Consider the following 24,562-nt stretch of genomic DNA (forward strand, 5'->3'; position numbering starts at 1 on the left):
GAAGAGGGAGGATTCTTTTTGGCTATTAAGTCCCAACCTTAGGGTGTGGCAATGTGGAAGATTTTCAATTTCTGAGAAATGAAAGTTTGCAAGTGCCCTGGGTTACAAACAGGGATATATTTCTTCTCTAGTGAAGAAAAGAGGAAAAACTTCTAACATCTAAATTTCTTCTATTGCAAAAGCATTTGCAAGGAAAACTTTGAAAATTCAACTTAAAATTTTTCCTGTTAATTAAACCAGGGAAGGTCTTTTTGCACAAAAAACTCAAATTTAATTTTTAAATTGTGATTGGACAGTTGAAAAACAGATTGTAATAGTAGCAAAAATCAATTTCTCTCAGTAAGTAAAAGTCAATGGAATAAGTTTCTATAGATTGAAGAATGTTTTATATGAAGAAAAATTGTTTGATTATAACTCAAGGCAGATGCAAAGTGGCAAGATCTAAAAGCATCTAAGAATTTCAGGCAGAAGGGAATGTCTAGAGAGAAGCTAGCAAGGCACTGACCCAATTAAGGAATTCAAAAGATTTCCTACTGCCAGGAAAGCTAACAACAAACCATCAAGAAAGAAGGCTATTTTTATCCTTGCCAGAAGCCTTCTGATTCTGGATGCTACATTTAGAGGACAGAGCAACAAGATAACTTGCCTTAAGAGGATGTTATGATACCAGTGATTAATGGCAAATTTTTTTAGCTCTAAAAACCTTGGCACAGCTTTTCTCCAAACTAAACCAGCCAAAGCCAGTTTATAAGAGGGAAAGGGGTAGGCAATATCACAAAAAGTAGAAAAACAGACCAATGGGTAGTAAAAAAAAAACAAAAGCAAAAGAAGCCAATGTAGAGAATTAAAATTCTACCTTGCAAAAAAGTTGATTAAAAAAAAAATGGGTTAAGAGAGGCACATTTTGAAAGGACTAGTGAGTAAACAAGGAATTTTATAACTTCTTCCAAGGTAAAAATGATCTTTAGAAACGGGTCTGTACTGACATGAACATAAAAAAAGAATCAAAATAAATTTATGAAATCCCAGCCTAATCCCTGTAAATTATTGAGAACTTTAAATATAAGACAGAAAACCCTAGAAGAAATGTAAACACTTCCCTGATTGACCACAGAAACAAAAAATAAGAGTTCTTTATAACCATTTTTTTATAAAATAGAATACAGTGGGCCCTCAAGTTACGACCAGTCTGACATATGAACAACTTGGGTTAATTAGGTTAGTGGAAGATTCATCTGCCTCTTGTTATCTACAGCATGTACCCAGGTAAACATCCAGATCGTAGCTGTCTGACTTACAACCAATTTGAATTACAACCAGCCCTCGGGAACTGATTGAGTTCATAAAGCAAGGGTCCACTCTACTACCCCACACTGATGAACACCTGCTCTTGACACTGTTCACTTAAATTTAAACCCACCCCCCTAATAATCAACTAAGTTACTAGTTGCTTCTCTGTACCTAGACCAATCATCAACTTTAATCTCTTAATTAACATAGCCCGATAACTTTCTGAACCTTAAGGAAGCATTTGCTCAAGCTTCATACTGATCTAAGGATCTTTTTTGTTATCATTCAAAAGCGCCAGTTCTAGTTTCTCCTACAGATACTCAAAGCTCTGAGTCTTCTTCGTTAGCCTTCAAAATTAAATAATAAATAGCTCGTTCAATCATGTCTGTTAATCATTTGGAGAATAAGCTTTATCAGGCCAGGAGTCTTTGTTTATAGTGCCTGATGTACCCCCAACAGCCTGAAATAGTGCCTGGTATACTAAGATGTTTCAGGCATATTTTTTGTATGAATGACTTCAGACAGCTTTGGATTTCACAGATATATCCAAAGTGTAGTGAAGGTGGATGTGGGAAGGGAAAGCAGTGTACTTGAATATCTTGAGGCCTACACATATTTAAGTCCCATGACAGACCTGAATCAGAATCAGGGGAGAAAAAACAGATTAGAAAAATTCCCTCAATGAGTCTATCTTGACTTCTACTCTTCAATGTGAAACTAGCAAATGTGAGCACCAAATCTTTTATAGAAGATTCTGATGATAAAATACATATTTTAAATATGGGTCCCAGACTCTCAAAGTTAACAAATTTTGGTATTTACCCTGTCAAAGCATAATGTTAAAAAAAGTTTACATTTTCTTTCTTTTTTTCCCTCATTAAAGCTATACAATAAATGTGTAGGTCAACTAGGAGACAGAGACTATGTTTTCTATCTAAACACTCTAGGTACCAGAAAGCTAAGTGACTTTACAGAAGCTACCGTATCTCTCTGAACTTCAATTATTTTTACAACTATAAAGTGGATCAGAAAACCAACACAAAAGGTTATTGTAAGGATTTGCATTAAAGATAATCTCTGAAGGGCCACGGAGTAAAAGTCAGAAATTGTGTCTGAAGTGCCCTTTTATTTGGAACTGGTTGTTAACACTGTTGTCATTACAGAATGTCCAGATCTACCTCAAAAAGGAAAAATGCTTCAAAAGTGCTCTTCAATTTACTTGGTTCACAGAATATGCCAAAATGCTTTGAGAATCTGCAATATAAACAGAAGCTCAAATACAGGGTATTTCCACACTATGTGGTTTAAAGGAGACTTCAACAGTACCTGTTTCCAGTCCTAACAAGAACTCCATGTTACACAACATCAGGGTATCCTCATTCTCCTAGCCCTGCCTAAAGGGGCAAAAGGATGGCTTCAGATGTCAGAGATGAAGCTCCAAAATACTATCTGGTGGAGATGACTATCTAGGGTAAGTGATCTAGGGATTCTTTCTGTCGTCCTCCTCACCGTTTCCTCTACTAAACTTATGTTATGTTCCCTTTTTAATGAAGAGCATTATAATGGCAGGGGTACAAAAAAGAGTTAGCAAGGTTTCTAGAACAATATTTTATAACCTTTAGTAACTATTAAGACCTACATTGAACAAAATATTTCATAGAGGCTTCTCTCCATGATAACAATGGATGGTATCAACCCGATGAACATAAGTAAAGCAACTAAAACCTTAACAAGATAACCTTAATAACAATATGAATTCAGTGACACATTTAAATGCATTTTAACTGCCTTACATCAGCATCCACATTCTTTTGGAAGACAATCATGCATACTTAAATGACAGAGCTATCACCTAACTAAAATGCTTGCTCACTAATGGGTTCACAGGATCCACCAAATAATTCCCAAGGCTAAAGAAGTCTATGATGCACAAATGCAGAACAGAAACATTTCATGAGAACAAGTTGAAACAACTGTTTCCTAAACATTTTTTATGCCAATTTCAGAAAATACATTCTAGAAGCAAAGCCTTCACTCAACTTACTTTGATTACTGGTTATTTCCCTTCTACACCTTATTCAGTATTCAATACTGCTACACCCACAATCACATGATATTTACATGCTACTTTCAGTCATTAAACTATAAAAATTTTAAGTTCTGTAAGACTATAGAGCTGCCAAAGATAATTTAAAGATCATTAAGTTCAACACTTCTGTTTACAGTTGAGGAAATTAAGCTCTAGAGAAGTGACTAATCTAAACCTACACAGCAGATAGTGGCAGAACAAGGTCTGAATATAATCCTAAATGTCTCTCCTTTTATTTCTTAACATTTTAGGAAGAGTACTATATGCTAACAACTTTGATCATTACAATAAAGAGATTAAGTAACTGATTTAAATATCTCCATGTAGCCCATCATGTCAGGCATTTATTATTTAGAATGTTATAGCCAGTGCAAATTAGACTTTTTAAAGTTCTTTATATTTCAATTAATCATGGCTGCTCTTCAGGACTAAGATTTGGAGGATATTGTTTGTTTCTCCTTCTCTTTCCCAATGTATAACTGGCATCTGCCCAATTGGATTCCAAACAGATTATGGAACTGCTTTCCCTTTAGAGTTCCACTAAAATTCTTAATTGACTGTTACCAGGTAATACCCGGAATAAAACAAAGCCCTGCTTTTAGAACTGACTACACTGGTGTGACACTGAACTAAAAACCAGTAATTAGACAAAATAATGAAGCCTACAAGTAGCACAGCCATCTCAATAGCTTTTTCAAAGAGTAATAACTGTTAAAGGTAGTTAATATGTCTGACTTTTATGAACTGTACTGTTGAAACAGCAATGAATTCACTGAAGTTTGTTTTTTGGGGGTTTTTTTTGCCTTTATTTAAGCTTTGGTAGTAAGAACAGAACCATCATGAGAGGAAAAACATCACAAATCTGGCACGTACAGCTGATTAATCAACTGCATAAAACATTCAGGTAAAAATTCCAGGGCCAGGGATTTAGCTCAGTGGTTCCGCTGCCTGCTTCACAAGCATAAGGTCCCGAGTTCGATCCCCAGTACCAAAAAAAAAATTCCATGCATGTCAGGAAGCAATAATTTTTGTGGCACAATTGTGAACTGTTCCCTCCTTCCTGTTCTTAAACTAAATGTGAAAAGAATCTTGGATATTTTTATGACAGCTATGAATCACATGGCATTGCTTTACCTCCCCCAAAGTCACCCAATAACATAGTCCAGGATTATGTAACATGATCAAGGAAGGCCTTAAGATCTTCTTAGGCAACAAAGGGCTTATTAAGCAGATATAAGTATACAGAGCTATTTTATGTTTCAGTAGCTGTCAAGAAATGAGACAGTAAGAGTCATTTCTCTTTATAATTTTCAGAAATTTTGTAGAAAAAAATTTAAAAGGAAAAAAGAAAAGTAAGTGGCACTAGCAATGGTATATAATACACTACCTTAATTTGGAGATTGAGCATGAGCAACATGCATCTCTATAAATGTTTTGGATCTATTCTCTTTTGCATAGTAGGGAAGTTCCTAGTATGCATTATCGACAGACTGCTGAAAGTCTGAAAATCTTACTACTTAAATGTCATTTAAATTTCTCTTTTAAATAAAGAATATTACTATTTTTGTCTGTTTACCTGGCAAAACCCACTCGTGTAAGTTGTAGGCAATAATGTGACAAAGTAAGACATTAAAGAAAAGTACTTTTTGTTACCTAATTGTTGCTTTTTTCTGACTTGTTACCTCTAAAAATATCGTATTATATCTAGTTTATTCCTTTACCAATCCTTGCCCTGAATGTGTCAAACAAAATTGAATCACCAAAACCATGGAATTTGAGAACCTTAATACAATTGAAAAGAAAAAAAGTTAATGAAATAAAAGAATATTTTAAAGAAAGATTTAGGATCTTTACTTTTCTAATAATATAAAAAGCTTGCTATTACCCCCCACCCATCCCCTTCACCCTTACCTGTAACCTAAGTAAAATTAGAGGTGCAACAATGTTTTAAGATGATCACTCAATTTCCAGACTTCAAATAGGGTTCCTTGTGCTCAATGTTCAAGATGAAAATAAGGGGAGTGCTCAAGTATTAATGGACTCATATCATGGATGACATAAGACAAACACTCCCTTTGTGACAACTGCTTATATGATTTCAGAATAAAAACAAGGGTCAAATATATGGCAAATGTATAGAAGATAAAAAGCACAAGATAACTAACTACTTTGGACTTAGTGCAGCTATGTAAGGAAATGGGCCACATGAGATTTGGCCAGTGAATAGGATATGGATATGTTTCGTAGGAACTGAGTTAGTTTCAGTTGAGAGGCAGAGTGAGAGAAGATCTCGATTCAATTCTATGAGCAAATCAACATTTACACATCGCATATTTTCCTTTCCCAAGTATTTTTTCTTTTTCTCCTCCCTAAGGGCGGCAAGGGTAAGGGGGTAAAAGCAACACCAAGTTTGAAAAAGCACTGAATAGTTGCACTGTTCAAAGTCCTTGGTAAATTCTGCTGCATAGGGCTGTGAGAAATCCAGTAAGTCCTGATCAAAAGTAAACCAAAAAGCAGGCAGTTAAAATCAAGAATAGGCCCTGAACCAGAAGTAATGCATAGAAAATTATGCCACTCTACCCTCTGCTTCCTCACAAGAGAAGTTACCTCAACACAGAAGCCCAGGTCCCATCCTATGGCACCACTAAGTCAAGGCCAAAGAGAAAGGCTGTTTAGGATATTCTATGTCCTGCAGTCAGGAAAGGGAGAACACACAAGGAACGGAAACATCTTTCATTTCTAAATAGCTAACACAAACTTAATTGTAGTTCAGTTTAGCTTACATTCTTGATTATGTGCCTCACTCCATTACTCATGAGGCTTCTAGAAATAAGGCAATTTTCTACTCTCTGGAGACCTCAGCTGCTCTCCTGCTCCATGCTTTGAATTACTTGGTATCATCCAAACAGAACTAGAAAGGAACCAGCCTGGTTCTGGAAGGCTCCAGCCTGGTACGCAGGAGAGTGGCCTGGCTCAGTATAAATCTAAACACTTCTTTTTTTTTTTTGTACCAGGGATAGAACTCGGGAACTTACGCCTGTGAGCCAGGTGCCACCAGAACCACTAAGCTAAATCCCCAGCCCTAAACACTTCTAATATTTAAAGGTGCCCCAATTTGCCAGGAGACATTTGATCCCATGTAGTAGTAATTTATTTATGAATCCAAGTAAAATAAACTAGTTTGCCTTGTTCATTTCTTCTTTATGGTACTTTGTATCATGCCCCATTAGATATCTCTGAAAAGAAAATGTCTTATCTAATCCTTTAAAAAGGTTAGTTGGGTTAGGTTGTAGAATTATCTGTACTCAAATTGCCATAGGCAAACTGATTTAAATAGAAAAAGGTTAAATATCTTAGGATTAACAACCACCCCCATGAGCACCATTCCTGTTTGAAAAAAATCATTCTAATATTAAAACAACACAATCTATTTTAGTAGGAGTTGCTTTCATTTTTAAAATTTTTATTTATGCCCAAGTTATTTCAAATTGCAACATATGCCAAAATATAAGTAAATGACAAAATTTAGTCCCATATTCAGCAATTCTTAACAATTAGCTAGAGCTATCTCAGTCTATATAAAGTTACTATGCATATAAAATCTGTTCCAAAACATCTGTTTATCAGTATAGAACATTTTTTGCTCTAAAATAAAGAACTAAGTGACTAATTTGAATTACAGAGAATTGTGTAAGAGAATTGTGAATCAAAGAAAAAGGTTTCCCAGATACTACATATCTTTTTTAAAAAAATCAGCACCAAATTTGTTATCTCATAAATAAAGATATGGAATTTAAATAATTATCCCAATAATCACTTTTTGCAGTGATATTTAAAAATATTATTTGAAATTAATGCAATAAGCATTATGTAGTAAATTGCAACTGAGTTTCATAATCTTCTATAGAGAAAATTATAAAATATTTTGCTTAGCAACAAAGAGGCACAGATGGAATTATCACTTGCCCACTCATCTAAGCATCTGTTTCAAACAAATTTACAGCAATGAAAAATAGTAGAGGAAGGGCCCCTAAATATAACGTGTAAAAGAAGAAAAAATACCAAAAGTGTTTTCACATGCAAGGTCAAAATAGGGTTGGCAGTCAGGAATTAAATGTGAAGAATCTTTGGAGTAGATCCACAACTCTAAAAATAGAATCTTATTAAATGAATGCACTCTACATATGGAATAGGCTTCTTCAGAAAGTGGAGAGATGTAAAAGACTCCATTTCTAAACTACAATCATTATTACTTACTTTCAAATTCAGTATTTGAAATGCCCAAAACTCACAGGAGTTGTGGTAGATATTTTAATACTTCTTCCCTTCCAAAAAGTGAAAGCAAGATACATTCCAGAACAATGGAAACAATTCTATTTTCATATTCAAAAGAAAAATATGATATTATGATTCACAATCTTGTTAACTAATGACTGAAAAACAGTTGCCTTTATGCTGCTCTCAGAAATTTTGCTGTCTCATTTTGGCTTTCTAGTGAAATAAAGCAATTTGGATATTAAGTCATTTCATACATTATATTTAACATACTCAACCACTACTATGAAATTGTAAATTATTATATTCTGACATCTGATAATTTTCAAGTACTATATTTCATCTTTTTATCCAGTGTTGTTTCTATCATTATATAAATTACTATTTCTTGGTTTATTGCTATACCTCTTTATTCCCTTCAGACACAGGGAGGAAAAAAGGCTCCTTAATTTTCAGAAATCTCTCCTATTACATATACTGAATATAATATTGCTTTATGAATCTTTATTTCACTATTTCCAACCTACATTTCAGAAGGCTGAAAATAGATATACTCTATTTAATCTATTCTATGCTGCTCCATTTCTAAATAATAAGTACCAATTTCAAGGCAAAAAAAAACCCCCACAACAGTAAGATGCAATATTTCCAAAATAATAAATATTTTTCTGTCCAGAAGAAGAAAACATTTGTTAAAGCTAACAATACTGTATCAATGAGTATACTGCCACAGAGGAGATCAAAATTTAAAATCAGCCTGTACCTCAGGCTTTTGGCTTATGAGACTGGGTGTGCAGTAAAGAAAACAAAATCGGTCTCCCGGGACAATCTTCTGTGGATTGTTACTGGCGTTGGTTAGGGAGAAGGCAATGCACAATTTCCAGGATATAAATAACATATGTATCTGCCAGCTGACCAGAGAAAAGACAGGGAAATAAAATATAGGAAGGACCCTTCCTGTCTCAAAAGAGCTAAATCCCTCTGTACGTGGAGAACATGATAGTAGCTTTAAAATTCTTACCAACGCCGCCCCCAAAAAAACTATAATTACAAAACAATTTACATAAATTATGAAATGAAGGCTAAGTCCTCCTTTTGAACATTTGTTAAAAAAAAAAAAAGTTTCCAAGAAGCCTGCTGGAGTTAAAAACACATTCATAAAGAAATTTTAAAAACTATATTTGAAGGTCTCTAGGCATATCAATCATCTTGTTTGCTAATAGCAAAAGTAGAAATGTTAAACCCCACTACATCAAGGGAGATTGTTTTCTTTCAAATGAAAAATATAAATTCAATTTTCTGGCTTGTTTTTGATTTTAATTAATATAAGCCACATCAACAGATTCAACTTGTAATTTCTGTCAGTTTGGGGCTTTACAATTTAACACACAACCACTTATCTCCCAGGACTCCAAATGAGGGATAAAAATAAACAAGGTCATTCATAACATATTTTAAATATTCTTAGTATAAAATTAACCCAAATAAGAAATTTTACCTTGATAAGATGAAGTATTTAAAAAAAAACCTCTCAAATTAATCTTCTTTTTTTTTCTTCTTAACTGAATTTCTACTATTTTTTTCTGAGAGGTATTTTGTTCTCCACTAGTCTCACAGAATTAACACCAATTTTCTATTTTTTGTTCCTAAGGAAGCAGAGCACTGGGAGAGGTATTTTATTTATTTATTTACTTTCAAAATGGATTGGCAGCTTTTAAATACCTATTTTGAAAAGACAACATATTACTTTGTTTAAGGCACTCAAATTTTATTATCACCTTTGAACAAAATCTCACAAATTGCTATTAAAAATAAACAACAATATTCTAAAACTAACTAAATTCAAAGAGGTTGATAAAAATGTATTCCCCTGAGTAAAACTACATTTTAGTAGTGACAGAATACAATAATATAAAGTTCATGATCTTTTTTAAAAAGCTGTGCATAATCATAAACTGACATTATAGAACTATACCCTCATCTATGAATTGTTTATTGCTCTTTGAAGGAAAAAACACTTAAGTTCATTTAATACCTAAACTTAAATTGAAACTGGCTTTCTCATTGGTGAACATACACCATATCATTTATTAAGTGTCTTCTATGAACTAAGAAATATGTTGAATTTTTTAGATATAGCATATCTTTTAAACTTCTGATTTTAAGAGTGGCAACTTAAATCCAGACCTGATAACAAAACTCATGGTCTTTCCATTTTGTCATGCTGCCTTTTATAAGTCAAACTTTTACAAAATCTTTACATTCCCAGAATAGATCGACACACATAATTTTTTTGTTGCTTAATTTTTGATTATCCTTATAGAGTTAGCTAGAGACTTAATTTAAGTAAAAATTGGTGAGGATGAATTTACAAGAGACTATAGAATAAAGGTGGACACTATAAAATAATTCATTTAATAAACTAGAAGACAGAAACAAACCTGAGATGTCCTGGCTAAAACTGATAAATCAAGGAAATCCTGCAGTTAATCTAAAAATAATGTGTGCAAACTCTTCATATCTAACTTAAGTACTAATTATAGAGACTTGCTTCTTAGGAATGTCACATAGGGCTGGGGATTTAGCTCAGTGGTTCTGGCACCTGCCTTGCTAGTGCAAGGTCCTGAGTTCGATCTCCAGTACCAAAAAAAAAAATGTCATAAAACATACTGTTTATATCTACTGATCTTTTTAGCCTGTGATTTTTCTGATCAAAACCATAGGCACTTATCACAAAGAATATTTCTTACTACCTATTATCCCTAGTATTTAGCAGACAGGAGGTTCCCAAAAATAAAACAAAACAAAAAACTGAAGAAATTAAATACTGTACAGGAAGAATAAACAAATGTCCTTCAGTTTTATCTTTTCCTATTCATTTAATTTCAAAATAATTATATTTTCATAGCAAGTTTCAAAAAGTAGCAGAGATATCCTGTACCCTTTATCAAGTGTCCACAAATAGCAACACCTGACATAATCACAGTACAAAACCAGGAAACTGACATTGTATAATCCACAGATCTTATTCAGATTTTTCCTTCAGTTACTTTTTAAGTACACAATTTTTCCTGGTACTAGAAATGGCCTTAGACTCTTCACTTTTTAGATGAGAAAACCAAGAGGCTGAAGCATTACACAAAGTCAGAACACTAAAAAGTAGCAAACATAAAACCAACTCTGATATCTTCCTTCAGATATAGAAAATGAATCTGAGTTAGAGTCGTTCACTAGAATTTCATGAGGAATTCAGTAAGAATCTTTAAAATTTTTTATTTCAAATTTATCTCATGAGAGGGATGGATATTTTTTCACAATAACCACTTTTCATCTCTCCAGAAGCCCCAAAAGCTTTCCTCATTAAAAAAATTTACCCCCTATTGATCAGTTGAAAAATACTTAAAAGTTTTACTGCATTAATAATACAGTAAGCCAAACTCAAAAAGCAGCAGGACGGCTGGGGATTTGGTTCAGTGGTTCTGCTGCCTGCCTCACAGGCACAAGGTCCCAAGTTCGATCCCCTGTACCAAAAAACCCCACAAAAAACAGCAGGCTACTTTGCTACCTTTGAACTCAGTATAAAGCTATGTATCTGGCACAGGTAGGCTTATAAACACTAAATGAATGAGTGAATGAATAAATGAGCAAACAACTTAAGTGGAGTGACCAAATACACAAACATTCCAAATTTCTTAAAAAGAAAGAAAAAGAAACCTGCACTTTAGTAAACAGACATGTGTGAAGAAAAATGTTTTATTTTCTGGAGTAGTTTTCACAAAAGCAGAGGAAGGGCCCTTAGAGAACATCTAGTCTGGCTCAACCTAGCTACATGTTAGCATTACCTGAGACATTTAAAAAGAACATGCTACATCGTCTCATTTCTCTGAGCACCTGCACTCCACTCTTGAGTGTGTCCTAAAATTTCTGCCTAATAAACCCTTCCTGTGCCCCCTTAAAAAAATTTAAAAATTAAAAAAAAAGAACATACCAACTCCCACCCCATCTTACGTGTACGGTGGAGCTCTGTGCTTTATTTTTACAAAGTTTACAAGTGAACTAAAATAAATAAATAAATAAATAAATAAATAAATAAATAACAACAACAGCCAAATAAAAACCCACAGGTGATTAACAGTCCCTTACCATAAAAATGGCCTAGTCAAAATGAATGTCTTATTCAAGGTGACACAGCTAGGCAGTATAATAGAATTAAAAGCAAAATCCAAGGAAGAATAGCACTGTTTTTCAAACATAATATATAAAAAAAAATTAGAAAATTATTAAATTTATTTTAATTGTTAAGCTGTTGGCCATTTTTAAACTTTGAAACTAGGCAAAAAAAAAAATCAACATTTAAACTCTTCTGGTATACAATCATTAGCATAACAACAGGCAGACATATATATTTAGGCAATGAGAACGTTTTTACCTGAGATATTTTAAAAAATGAAGTCTATGGTTCATATCTTTTAAGTGCCAAGGCAGCACTCTTCTTTTTTTCTTTTTTTGGTATGGGGGATCTAACTCGGGACCTTGTACTTGCGAGGCAGGTGGCAGCACCACTGAGTTAAATCCCTGGCCCGGCAGCACTTTTAATTGGTAGCTATTGTAGATGTACACCAAATATTTTTAAACAAAAATTCATATGTAAAATTAATGAAACTTAGATACAAAATATGATTCCACAATATTTTCTATATTGCTCATCAGATTAAACAAATAAAATATTTTAACTATTCACTAAATTAGAATAGTTTAACTTCTCAACTTACCTTTAATTGAATCATTTTCAGCTCTCATTATGTCAATGAGGGAACTCTCCAATGAGTGCATGTCAAATGTCCTGGGGCGATCCTGTAAACACAAACAGCCATAAAGCACCTTTTAAAATAGCATTTAGGTATAAAAAAAGAAAATGAGTTGCATTTCATAGGTGTAGATCAAAAAGTAGCAGATTTACTCCAGTATCAGGCACCTATGTTATTTCTAAATACTCTTTACACTTTCAAAACATCAAAAACCACAAAACACACTGAACTCAGTAGACAATGATTTGATTTCAAAACAATAACTTCAACAAAAGCATCACTTTCATTCATAAAGCATATACCATTAAAACTAATCTCCATATTAAGGAACATTAAATAAATGTAAAAAAAAATCTTAATCTCTACCACTTAAGATTGCAATAATGAGGCAAAGCTTTCCAAGCTTGTTTGATTTCCATATTTCATTCCTTGATTTTGCCTCTTTAAATTACTAATTGGATCAAATATAATTACTGATTTATTTTCTAGGATACATTTCCCAGAAAGTAAAGTCACTGCAAAACAAAAAATTTGTTAAGTGACAGGTCTTTGTGATTGAATTTGAACAATATAAACAAACATAAATGAGTATAATATTAGATAACAGAAGCCTCAGCTCTGCTGGAGCACATTTGTACTCTACAACTTTTTCCTTATCCATAAGATGAAGGGGCTTTATTAGGTCTCTAATATATCTTTCTAAGCTCCAAAATTGCCTTTTTTTTTTTCTTGCAGTGCTAGGAACCAAACCCAAGGCCTTCTGCATGCTAGGCAAGCACTCTATCGCTGAGCTACACTCCCAGGCTATTTTTGTATTTTAACTTTCCAATATCCTAAGATGTCTGTGCTCTTCTAAGACACTCTGTTTATAAATTATAAGGACAGTTATGGCAGGATCCAAAAATGTGAATGAAAATAACTAGTCAAAGTTGATCACTTTTTGTCCACAAAAAGGCAGGGGTAAACAATAGATTAGTTAGCAAATGAACCCTTAGAGTCTTCTTTCCCACCTTGGTGCTGGGGCTAGAACCAATGGCTTCACATATGCTAAGCACACTCTATACCAATGGTGGCAAACCTATTACATGCATACCATAGCCTGCTACTTGTTAACAATGAAAGCTCTAAAAGGTTCGCCATCACTGCTCTATACCATTGAGCTACATTCTCAGCCTCCTTAGATTCGTAACAGAACAGTCAATATATTTTCATTGTGCTATACATAAGGCAAAGTAATGTGCTTTTTTTTTTTGAAAAACAATTACTTAAACAATTTGTTGGAGGAAAGAATAAAGAGTCTTGATTTCAGATAAAAGATCAAAGAATCTCCTATAAAACCAAAAACAACAACTCTATTTGTTTCAACCCATCTTTGCCGGTTTTTTATGACAGTCTAAAGGGAAAAAACGTAAAAATGTACAACTTTCCTTTATTGAGCACAGATAAGTACATAACATTAGTCTAGGTATTTTGTTAATATTATCTTAATTAATCCTCAAATCTCCTAAATTAGATTGTATTATTCTTATTTTAATAATAAAAGCTGAGACTAAGGATAATTTACACAGTTTACTGTATAGACAGGTTACTGCAGAGTTCAGCTAGGATCAGAGCAAGGATTCAAGGCCACATCTCACTCCAGTTGGTGATGCTTCCTTACAAAAAGTAATGGTCCTAGCAGTCAAAGGACCATGCTACCTAAGACATATATTTGAATTAAAGAGACATTCTGTATTAAAGGCACTGAGAACATTAACATGCTGGCCAGTGCCTGACAATCAAATATTACTTAATAAAGGTGGTAGAAGATCAGATCAGAGATCTGAAAGCTATAAAAGACACAGAAGACATATCATTTTCTCTCTTGGGATGAAGATAGGTCAAATGTATCTCTAAGTTACCCACTGCTAACCACAGGAGAAGTAGTAGTAATAGTAATAACAATAATATAAGGCATTAACTTTATGGTTTATGTGTACAATCTCATTTATTCCTTATAAAAACTTTTAATTAGTGACGTACAGTTATCATCCCATTTCACAGATGAAAGCTCACAGTGACTAAGTAACTATCAATGTCAGGTAAGTAGAAGAGGCATAATTTGAACCCAGGACTTTTGACTTAAGAACACGAGTTTAATAATCATGCAGGAAAATAAAAATACATTAATTATTTTCAAGGCTAATTATTTTCAAAGCATATTTTATTACAATACTTAGACTTCATTTCATTTTGTAATCCTGTTATACTTAATATGCTAAACTGCATGTCAGTAACTGATTCAGTTTTTGTCATCTCTACATCACAGAAAAATTTCTAACTGAAAAACAATACCACTAATGAAAATCAAAGTTAATACAAATCATCTGACAAAACAGCCTATTTCAAAGGGCAAGATCCTTCATTTTAATATATACCTGAAAAATCCTTCCTGCCAGGGAAAAATAAGAAGATCTATATCAGCACACAGTTAATGACCAGGACTCCCTTAACATTTCAAAAGTAACCACAAGAAGCATGTGAACCTGTTGGCCTATCACTATCAGGAGAACAACTAAATTGCAATTAGCCCACGAGGAAAATAATCATTTATGGAAACTTATTTTACCTTATTTTTGAGACAGGTTTTTGCTATGATGCCCAAGCTGCTTCGAATTCACAATCTTCCTTCCTTAGCCTCCCCAACAGCTGATTACAGGTGTGCACATCTGAAGCATTTTTTTTTAAATCATCCAGATGATAACCTAAGCTATTGTTGTTTATACTTGAGAATATATCAGAATCACCTTAAGGTCTTGTTAAAACACAAAATACTGCCAGGGATTTAGCTCAGGGGTTCTGGAACCTGCCTCGCAAGCACAAGGTCCCAAGTTCGATCCCCGGTACAAAAAAAAAAAAAAATACTGAGTCAACTCCCAGAGTTTTTCATTTAAAAGGTCTGGGTCGAGCTCAAGAAATTCACATTTCTGCTAAGTCTGACACAGGACCACGACTCAAGAACCACTAAGCTAAGCAATTTCAACTGATTCACTTCATTATAAACAGTACTTGGGGTTGCCATGTGTTGCTTGTATCCTGACTGACCAGTTTAAATATCTCATAGGATTCAGTTTAAGGTTTCCTTCTAAAGAGAAAGACTTTGCTCTCAAAATCTAACATGAAACTCTCTCTTCAAGGTCCAAAGTACAGACCTTGGGGAAGAATTACAACCAAGTTCAATGTCAACAAACAGGGAGTTGCTCTTCAAGAAACTGAGTGGCAGGTCCTGAGTTCGATCCCCAGTACCAAAAAAAAAAAAAAAAAAAGAAAGAAAGAAAGAAAGAAACTGAGTGGTTCATCATCAAGAACAAATAAAATACAAATCTGACACTATGTTTTACACTATAAAATATTATCCTTTGCATCTATACACCTGTTACCTTAGGCATATCTTTTTTTTAACATAGGCTGTGTGCCCTCGGATATTCATTAATTATATGTCTCCTCTCAAAACTATTAGGCACTTGCCCTAGATGCCATCTCTATTAAAAACCAAAAAATATTCTAATGTACCTTTTTATTAGATTTTTCTAATTTATCAAGTCATATCATCAGAAAACTATAGAGTACATGTTGGTCCCTGTTGACTTGCCTTTATAGAATTGTGGCTTAACAATATGATCTCAGATTTTAATAATAAGAGAAGATTAGAATCTTCCATGTTTAACAAAGATGTTAAACTTCTTTGGATTTTCTTGAAAAATCTGTTGCCAAGGGAAAAATTCATCATTTCTACCAATATCCCATGATTAGAGACCTACAAGACAAATTTCTTTAAAAAAATATTTGTCTTATTTCAAAATATGTTTACTTCCATCAGAGAATGAGAGTTACATAAATCATTGTGTTTTACTTTTGTTGTCCTGGATATTGGGAAGTTGATAACTAAGTTTCGTGCTCAGAGGTAATGACTGTCTTCAGCCTGAAGTTTTTCATCTAAATGTAGCCCATATTACCCACCACCACTACCATTCTATTATTGGTTCTTTTTACACTTGAGTTACTATTTTTTGGCATTACTGGACTGGATCTAAAACACAAAATATAAATTATTAAATATAACCAAAATTATTGAAATCCAAAGCCAAAATTCCCTCTCTTCTTTACTTTCTTTTTTTGTAAAAATATATATTAACATGATCACATCTGAGATGGCTCAGAATCTGCATCACACTATGGAAGTTTCTCTTTTTGGCTTATACTTTCCCTGGTGAATAAGGGAAAGGAAAATATTTTGTTTTAAAAGGAAAGTCTATAAAAGTATGTTAGCCGCCAAAATAGGAAATTTCAGATATCACTAGGGTCCATAATTAATCAAAGGTAGCTATGGGAGTTGTAATCCAAGATTTTCCAAGATCTATACTTCTTGGAATAAATGGTATTTAAATTCACAGATCAAGAGTTGATTTTATAGTCAACTTTCAGGACTCTACTTCCAAATTACTCCCACATCCCTGTGCACGTAGCATCACTTTTTCCTTGTATCCCCTTAGCATTCTAACATTCCACAGGATATTGACAAACTTGGTTAGGACTATTTCCCTACTGGATTCTAAGCTTCACTCATCTTCACATCCTCAGAGTATAATGCATATACAGCATGCTATCAATCTATCACCACCAATATAGAAAAGGATAACATGATCTTCTTGGCTCTGTGCTGTGTATCTTACATAAAATATATATCATTTATATGCATTAGTTCCTCACAAGCATCATATGAAGTCACTACATTATATCCCTATTTTAGGCAAATGAAGTTATGAGCAGTTAACTAATTACCTTCAGAGTAAATATTAAGTGATAAGAGTTTGTCTTCAGAGAAGCTCAAGAAGAGCAGACCCTTTACATGAATCTTGTCAAGACCTACAATTTTCTTTTGACATCCAAAAAGTATGAAATCCTTCACTGTAAATACAAAACCTGAATGCACATAAGAAGGGTCAGAGCCTGCTGTCAGAGAGGTAATTATCTGAAGTAGAAGGAACTACAATTTAGTAGTATCTCATATTTCTTAGCAAGTTCTTTTTTAATTGAGTACTTTCTCCTCACGACCTCTTTAATAAAGGCGAAGAGTGTCTTACAGGTCTTAGGCTACAAAGTGTTCCCTAACAGAATTATAAACTATAACTAAATGAATAAGTGACTTCAGTGTATTATCTTCACTGGATCAAAGGCTCCATTTTGGTTCCCATGTGAACTGATAAATCTTAAAATCTCTCTACAAAATCTTTAAGAACATTTTCTTTTATTCTCCCTTCACTAAATAAAACATAGTTGTATTGAACCTTAGAAATTCTTACCACAAGTTCACCACTTATTTGTAATAAAAAAATCAAGCCGGAATTTTAGGTTCAATTGACTCTTCTTAACAATTTGTTCATACTAACCTCATTTGGCAGAAAGAAATAAAATCTATTAGAAGACCTTGGTTTAAATAACCCTTTACTAAGCAAGTAATCTTGACTTTGCAATATCACTGAATCGTGATTTCATCTACAAAATAAGATACAACACCTCCCTTACAAAACTGTGGTAAGTAATAAATGAGACAAGATATGTGACAGCACATGCAAAAAGCCTAGCAGTCAGGAGACCCATTCAGTAAGCATTCCTTCTGCCCCTTCTTTCTGTAGTACAATGGAAAAGAGCCTGAAACTCACGTTTTAAGTTAGGTATTGGATGTACTTGAATAATTTACTGTTTGTGCTATTTCCTAAGCTCGTTTTCATAAAGATAATCATAAGCCCAAGCATTTCCTCTAAATTGAAAAATATCACAGAAGATTATCTCTTGCCTAATAAACTCTTCAGGACAAGAGGACAATGGGTTAAGTAAAAAATATTAAAACTCAGTTTTGAGGGATGAAGTCACAAAGATTCATGAAGATCCTTATTGTCTGCTAGGCCTGATCAGAATCTGAAGTCAGGAGGGGAAACGCTTTTCACCCAAATTCATAATCCTTATTCCTAAACTAGAGCATGTGTCCTGTAATCCTTGATGTCTCTTCTCTTTTGTGAGCTTTAACAACTATTCCAAGAAGCAGCCTGTGCCCAGCTTCTGTCTTTTTGGGTCCTTACAAGTCTCAAGCTCTCCAGTCTCTGGACAGAAGGCATTCCTCAACCCTCAAGCACAAAACAGGAAGTCACCAGACTGTACCCTTCAAGAGAAGGATCACATTTGCTCTGGTTAAATATTCCCAGCCCACAATCCATCAAAAACTCAAACATTTGTGGATTAAGAAATGAGAAGGTTTGATGTAGTCCAAAGGCCTAATAGCCAAACCTGCAGATTCCTCTCAGAAATCAAAAACAGACAAAAACAACTCCAAAATCTTTGTCCTGTCCTGTTACTCCTCTCTCCTTCTTCCTTCCTAAGGTTCTGCCCAAAAATCTATACAAGTGTAAATATATAGGAAAGCTGAGATTAAAAGAGGAAAATGGTATAATCTCTTTCTAAATTTCTGGTCACTGGCTAATATGTTGACACTTTAGCTGGACTTTTTTTTTTTTGATGGCCTAAAAGGATATGAGGCCAATAATGGTATCTATAGAGATTAGCACCTGGTAGAGCAGTGAAACAGGCTAAGCAGGAACAATATGGGCTTTGCTTCAGTTTCTCACTACTGTATATTTCTCAAAAACAGAAAAACCAAACCAAACCAAACCAAATCCACTTGAAAGATATCTTTTATGTTTTGTTTTTTTAAACACTCCTTATCTTTTAGAGATACATAACAGACATCTACAGATGAAATAATATTTGAGAATTACTTCAAGATAATATGACAGGGGGAATATTAAGTGTACAGATGACAGAACTGTTCACGAGACAGTAACTGTTAAAGCCTGGTGACATGTACATGGGAGTACTCCATACTATTTTGACTATTTTGTCTACTATTGAATATGTTTAAATTTTTCCATAATAAAACATGTAAAAGAAATGGCAGGGGAAAATGATCAATTTGTCACTGTATTTTTCAGCAGTGTGCAAGAAAATAATGAGTATTAGCCTGAGTTCCATTATTATTTCAGTATAATAACTTTATTTTAAAAATTAGTTCACCTGTTAAATTACTCTTTAAAATTAAGTTTAAATTATCACACATCAGTTATACACTGGTTTCACATGTGAAGAAACTGACTTCACAAGACTTTGGATTAATATTTCTATTGGATGACTTGTTTTCTTTTAACAACAGAAGTTTTTGGAGCCAAATATCAGCCACATTTCATTTTATCTTCAAAAAGACCAGACAATAAGAAATGAAAAAATGAAGAATTAGAAAGATGGAGCAGCTTGCCCTTGTTTACACAGGTAGTAAGTGGCAGAGCCATATTTGGAACCAGATCTGACTTCCAGTACCATAATTATGATATTTTTGAGTAGTAATATTCATATATTGAGAATATTTTTAAGGCCTCACAGAGAGTAAAATGACAGTAACTATATTACTGACTATGCCATGAACTCACTGAGTAGATAATTCCTCAAGAACACCTGGAAATGTTATTATTTAAAATGTTACACGAGGCTAGGGATTTAGCTCAGTGGTTTTGCCGCCTGCTGCGCAAGTGCAAGGACCCAAGTTCGATCCCTGGTATCAAAAAAAAAAAAAAAGTTACATGATATTTTAAACATAAACATGGCTCTAAAATGTACAATATTGAGAGTTAACTATAACTTAGTATCGGTCTATAAAACTCATTGTGCTATATGTGATAAACATTCAACAAGTAGAAATTGTCCAATCTAAATATCCCATAATACTGAAAATAGCTCCACACCTTAAGGCTTTAAACTTTAATAATTAAGTCTGTAAAAATGTGCTAGGACCTATACACTGCTAATGGAGTTTTCCTCTGACATATAATGGGACCTGAATTCTGCTATCTATAGTTAAAATTTGCCTTTTGTGACACCATTTTGTCACAGAATGTAGATAAATACATGTTGTATACAAGTGTACAAGGCAGCAAAGTAGCTTATACAATGTGTATTTAGAAATTTCTAAATATTTTATTAATACTTACATTTACATGCTGCTTTTGTTATACCTGAAGTGAACCATGCTTGTTTGGCTTAAAGATTAATCAGCTTATGAATTAAAACTATTTAAATGTGTAAGAGGAAATATGCATGTTCAATATCAAAGATTATCACAGATAAAAAATGTAGTATAAAATATACTATCTATTCTATGACACAGCAGATGATTAATAAATGTATGGTTAAAACATTAAGATGTTAAAAACCAAACTTATTCTTAGGATAAAAGTCCAACTATACCCAATCCAAATCTGTACTCTTTCCTACCTCTTACCAAAAAGTTATAATCTTCTATTAAAATGTTGTCTCCTTTAACATATATGTAAAAGTAATATATATTCTAAAGTTCTTAGTAAAACAAACATAGGCAACATCTTTTAAAATACTGATACAGGATGGTAATGACAATGAAAGTTTAAGTATGTACACAATTATTAAACTTCCCTTCAAGAAAATTGACAATTCTGCTAAATCATTTATCTGTCCTGGGTTGCATTTATACTGACTCAAGAGAAATTCTCTGAGAAATAAAGCATACCCAGTAAGATAAGCAATATTAAAAACTGTTACAAAATTTTGCATAGGAATCTATGATGCATTTATAACTAATTTCATGATTTTACTCAATATTTGAGAGCTATATTTTAAATTTAAAAATATTTAAGGTAATAAGTCTGGATACTTAAGATACCTCACAACTTTTTACTGTTATGTATTTTCTTGATAAGGTACTAACTTCCAAATTTAATGGACTTACTCAATGCCACACTGCTAATTAGAGTTTAGGGTCAAACTTAAGTCTGTCCGGTTCCAAAGCCCATTCTTCCTGCTACTACATTTTTGGCCTCACAAAATGGCCTTCCTCAAAATACTATCTTTCTAGGCTGGGGATTTGGCTCAGCGGCACAGCACCTGCCTGGCAAGCATGAGGTCCTGAGTTTGATCCCCAGTACCAAAACAACCACTATCCTTCTAATGGCAACTAGCAAAATTATTCATGTTTCACATTCAGAAACTGATTTTTTAAAAAGACACAAGATCTATACCTTTATCTTTCTATCCACTGTTTTCTAAAAACTTGAAAATGTAACTCATCCTGTTTCAATACTATAAAATATAAGAAAAAACTTGATGAGACTCTAATACTGTATTTTAATTTATATGTATTTTTAGTATATGTATTGCTATAAATTTATCATGACAAAACCATACTTTTTATTTCTGTGAGGCATCTGTGAACAAATGAGTATTTGTAAAAAAAATTAAAACAAATGCTCACATCATAGGCAAGTCCTTGCCTAAAAAGCACATTACTCATATTATTTGTGATAAGACCAAAAACCCAGGTACATATGTAGATGAAAAAATTTGATACTGGATCTTGAAGATTATTTCCTTTGTAGCAAGACAGAGAAAGAGCATGAGGAAAATGAATTGAGACTGTAAATTTCAAACAGGGATATGTTAATTCTAAGACTACTTTTCCTATTTCTTTCTTATGAACATCAACAAAGATCACTCTCCAAAGCTTAACCTTGTGAATTAAGTCACATCTTTCTAGTTGGAACTAGCAACAACCACATTTTCTAGGCTTGCAATAAATAGGTTTTTCCTGACAGATGTTGAAGCAATGTGTTGATCGTATTCCATGGCTTTGCTGAAGATAAAATATAATTTAAAAATTCTACCCTGAAATTAGTTTTCACTCCAACAGAAAAAAACAATTAAACCTAGTTAGAAGCCTTTCTATAAGGATGGAGGAAACTATCTGGTAGACTTTTCCCAAATTTTTTCAATATCTCAATTCTGCTAGAACTAGAATCTTTCAATCCATATTTTTAGCTGAAAAATTGTTTGTTTTCCAAATCAAAGTAATGTTTCCTATGCAAAAATCTCTCTTGGGACTATATTAATGAGATCATATGTTAAGGCAATTTTAATATTTCACTGTGACTTTCAGAAAGGAAGCAATACAGTAATTTTTTTGTTTACAAATATACGATGCAGTATATAATTTTAAGGATCCATAAACTGACAGCACTAAGAGAGTTACTAAAGTGACAGAAATTATTTGCTTGGTCAAGACAACTTTGTGTTGATAGTAAGAGCAAATGAGGTTCTAAGTAAAAATCCTAGAGTATTTTCCTATAATAGAATTTTAGGATAATCTTTGTGACATACAGAATTTTTTTCCCTACTCCTTGCTTCTTAGCTAACAGAGGTAAGAACAAACTAATTCAGCTGCAGGTACTGGAGTGACAGTATATATACTAGGCAATTTTCTTCTACTTTTCTGTAAAGATAGAATATCTAGACATCTCTCTAAAAAAGTGCTATATTCAAATATTACTGGAAGGTGTCCCAATATATTATGTGGGTTGGATATCAGAATTCCAGGGTGTGTTTGGCAGGACAGGAAGGATTTTTGTCTTCCCTTAAAGGAAGGGTCAAATTATGTCTATGGTCACATGACTATGAGCCTTGTTTCTTCACTTTGAAATAAAGACATTAAAACCAAAAGTCACAGGGTTGAGAAATCCTATATAGGAAGTGAAATGTGAAAACACCTAGGCCAGTACTTGGTTACTACTCAAAATTAAAAACAAAAGTACTGATTGAACATTAACTACAGTTGATAAATATATTCTATTGTTTTCTGAGCCGGGGATTTAGCTCAGTGGTTCTGCCACCTGCCTTGCAAGCGCAAGGACTTGAGTTCGATCCCCAGTACCAAAAAAAAAAAAAAATGTTTTCTACTTTCAAATTTCTACCATTAGCTTTTTGTTTTGAAACAGGGTCTTGCTATGATTCCCAGACTGAACTTAAGTTCCCCAGGCTCAACTGATCCTCCTGCCCTAGCCTTGAGAGTAGCTGGGACCACACTTGGCTTAGCTTTTGGTCAATCAATCATCATGTATCACTGTAAAATTTTTCCTTTCATCTTATGTGCTCCTAGGAGGCACTCCTCTCACCTCCACTCCTTCCTGATTATGTGAAGAGGCACTACAGTGTAAAATAATGAAGAACCCAATCTTGTGTGTAAATAAGAATAGTGATTTCTACCTCATAAGATTGTTAAGTGAATTAAATGAGTTAATATATATAAAACAGAACAAACTAGGCATGTTAGCTATTATTATGGGCATATTAATGTATCTGAAAATAGAATTTGAGGAATATAATTTATTTGGGGAAGGGTTAATCATATATTTTAAATCTCTGTTCATATTTCATAAACATGGCTAAAAGGAAATGTTGAGATTAGACTAAAAAAAAAAGACATTAAAATTTTATTCATATTAATTCCCTGTATTTACCCAAAACTATAGTAAAAAAATGTAAGTCATTCTAGCTCATTACAAAATAAAATAAATATTGCACAATAACAGTTGAATGGCAAGTAATTGTTTTCTTTTTTTTGTACCAGGGATTGAACTCCCGTCCTTGAGCTTGAGCAGCAGGCAGCGAACCCACTGAGCTAAATCCCCAGCTAATTGTTTCCTTTTAATATAACAATATCATACTAGCCTTTGATTGAATACCAATATTATCATGTAAATTCTATTCTGCAATTTGTGGTATATTTCAAGATCTCTCCATAATACCTGAGGAATTCTTTTTAATGGCAATGGAATTAAACTGGTAATATCTATAAACTTTGTTTCCCAAAATTAGTAGTGTTTAAGTTATACATTTCAATAAGACAGAAAGGTACAGAAAAAAGAGTGTGAGCTGTAGTTGAAACAGTGAATTTCATAGTCGGTTGCTTAAGAATCATAAGGAACTTTTTCAGAGTTCACCTAGGTCACCAACCACATTGTATGAAGAAACTGAGGCCCTCAGATCTGATACTGACAGAACCAAGACTATAACATAGGTCTCCTGAATACCAGCCAAATAAATATTCCTTCCAATTTTTTTTCAGATCAAATTTAACCATACATTCATATCAATTCAAAAGGGTAGTATTTGCCAAAAACTAATTCAAAAGAATTATTGTTTAAAAACA

General features: G+C 33.4%; 1 protein-coding gene across 4 annotated transcripts in view; it reads right to left on the minus strand.

The window, feature by feature from the left end:
- Window positions 1-24,562, minus strand: part of Cpeb4 (cytoplasmic polyadenylation element binding protein 4) — a 65,361-nt gene that overhangs the window by 35,893 nt on the left and 4,906 nt on the right. For all 4 annotated transcript variants that reach the window (XM_004836365.4, XM_004836364.4, XM_004836363.4 and 1 more), the window contains exon 2: window positions 12,427-12,508. In XM_004836365.4, coding sequence (XP_004836422.1) covers window positions 12,427-12,508 — 82 coding nt within the window. The remainder of the gene's footprint in view (window positions 1-12,426; window positions 12,509-24,562) is intronic.

This window comes from Heterocephalus glaber, unplaced genomic scaffold (genome assembly GCF_053883595.1).
Source record: "Heterocephalus glaber isolate CG9 unplaced genomic scaffold, H.glaber_assembly_v1.0 deba00001606, whole genome shotgun sequence".
NCBI lineage: Eukaryota > Metazoa > Chordata > Mammalia > Rodentia > Bathyergidae > Heterocephalus > Heterocephalus glaber.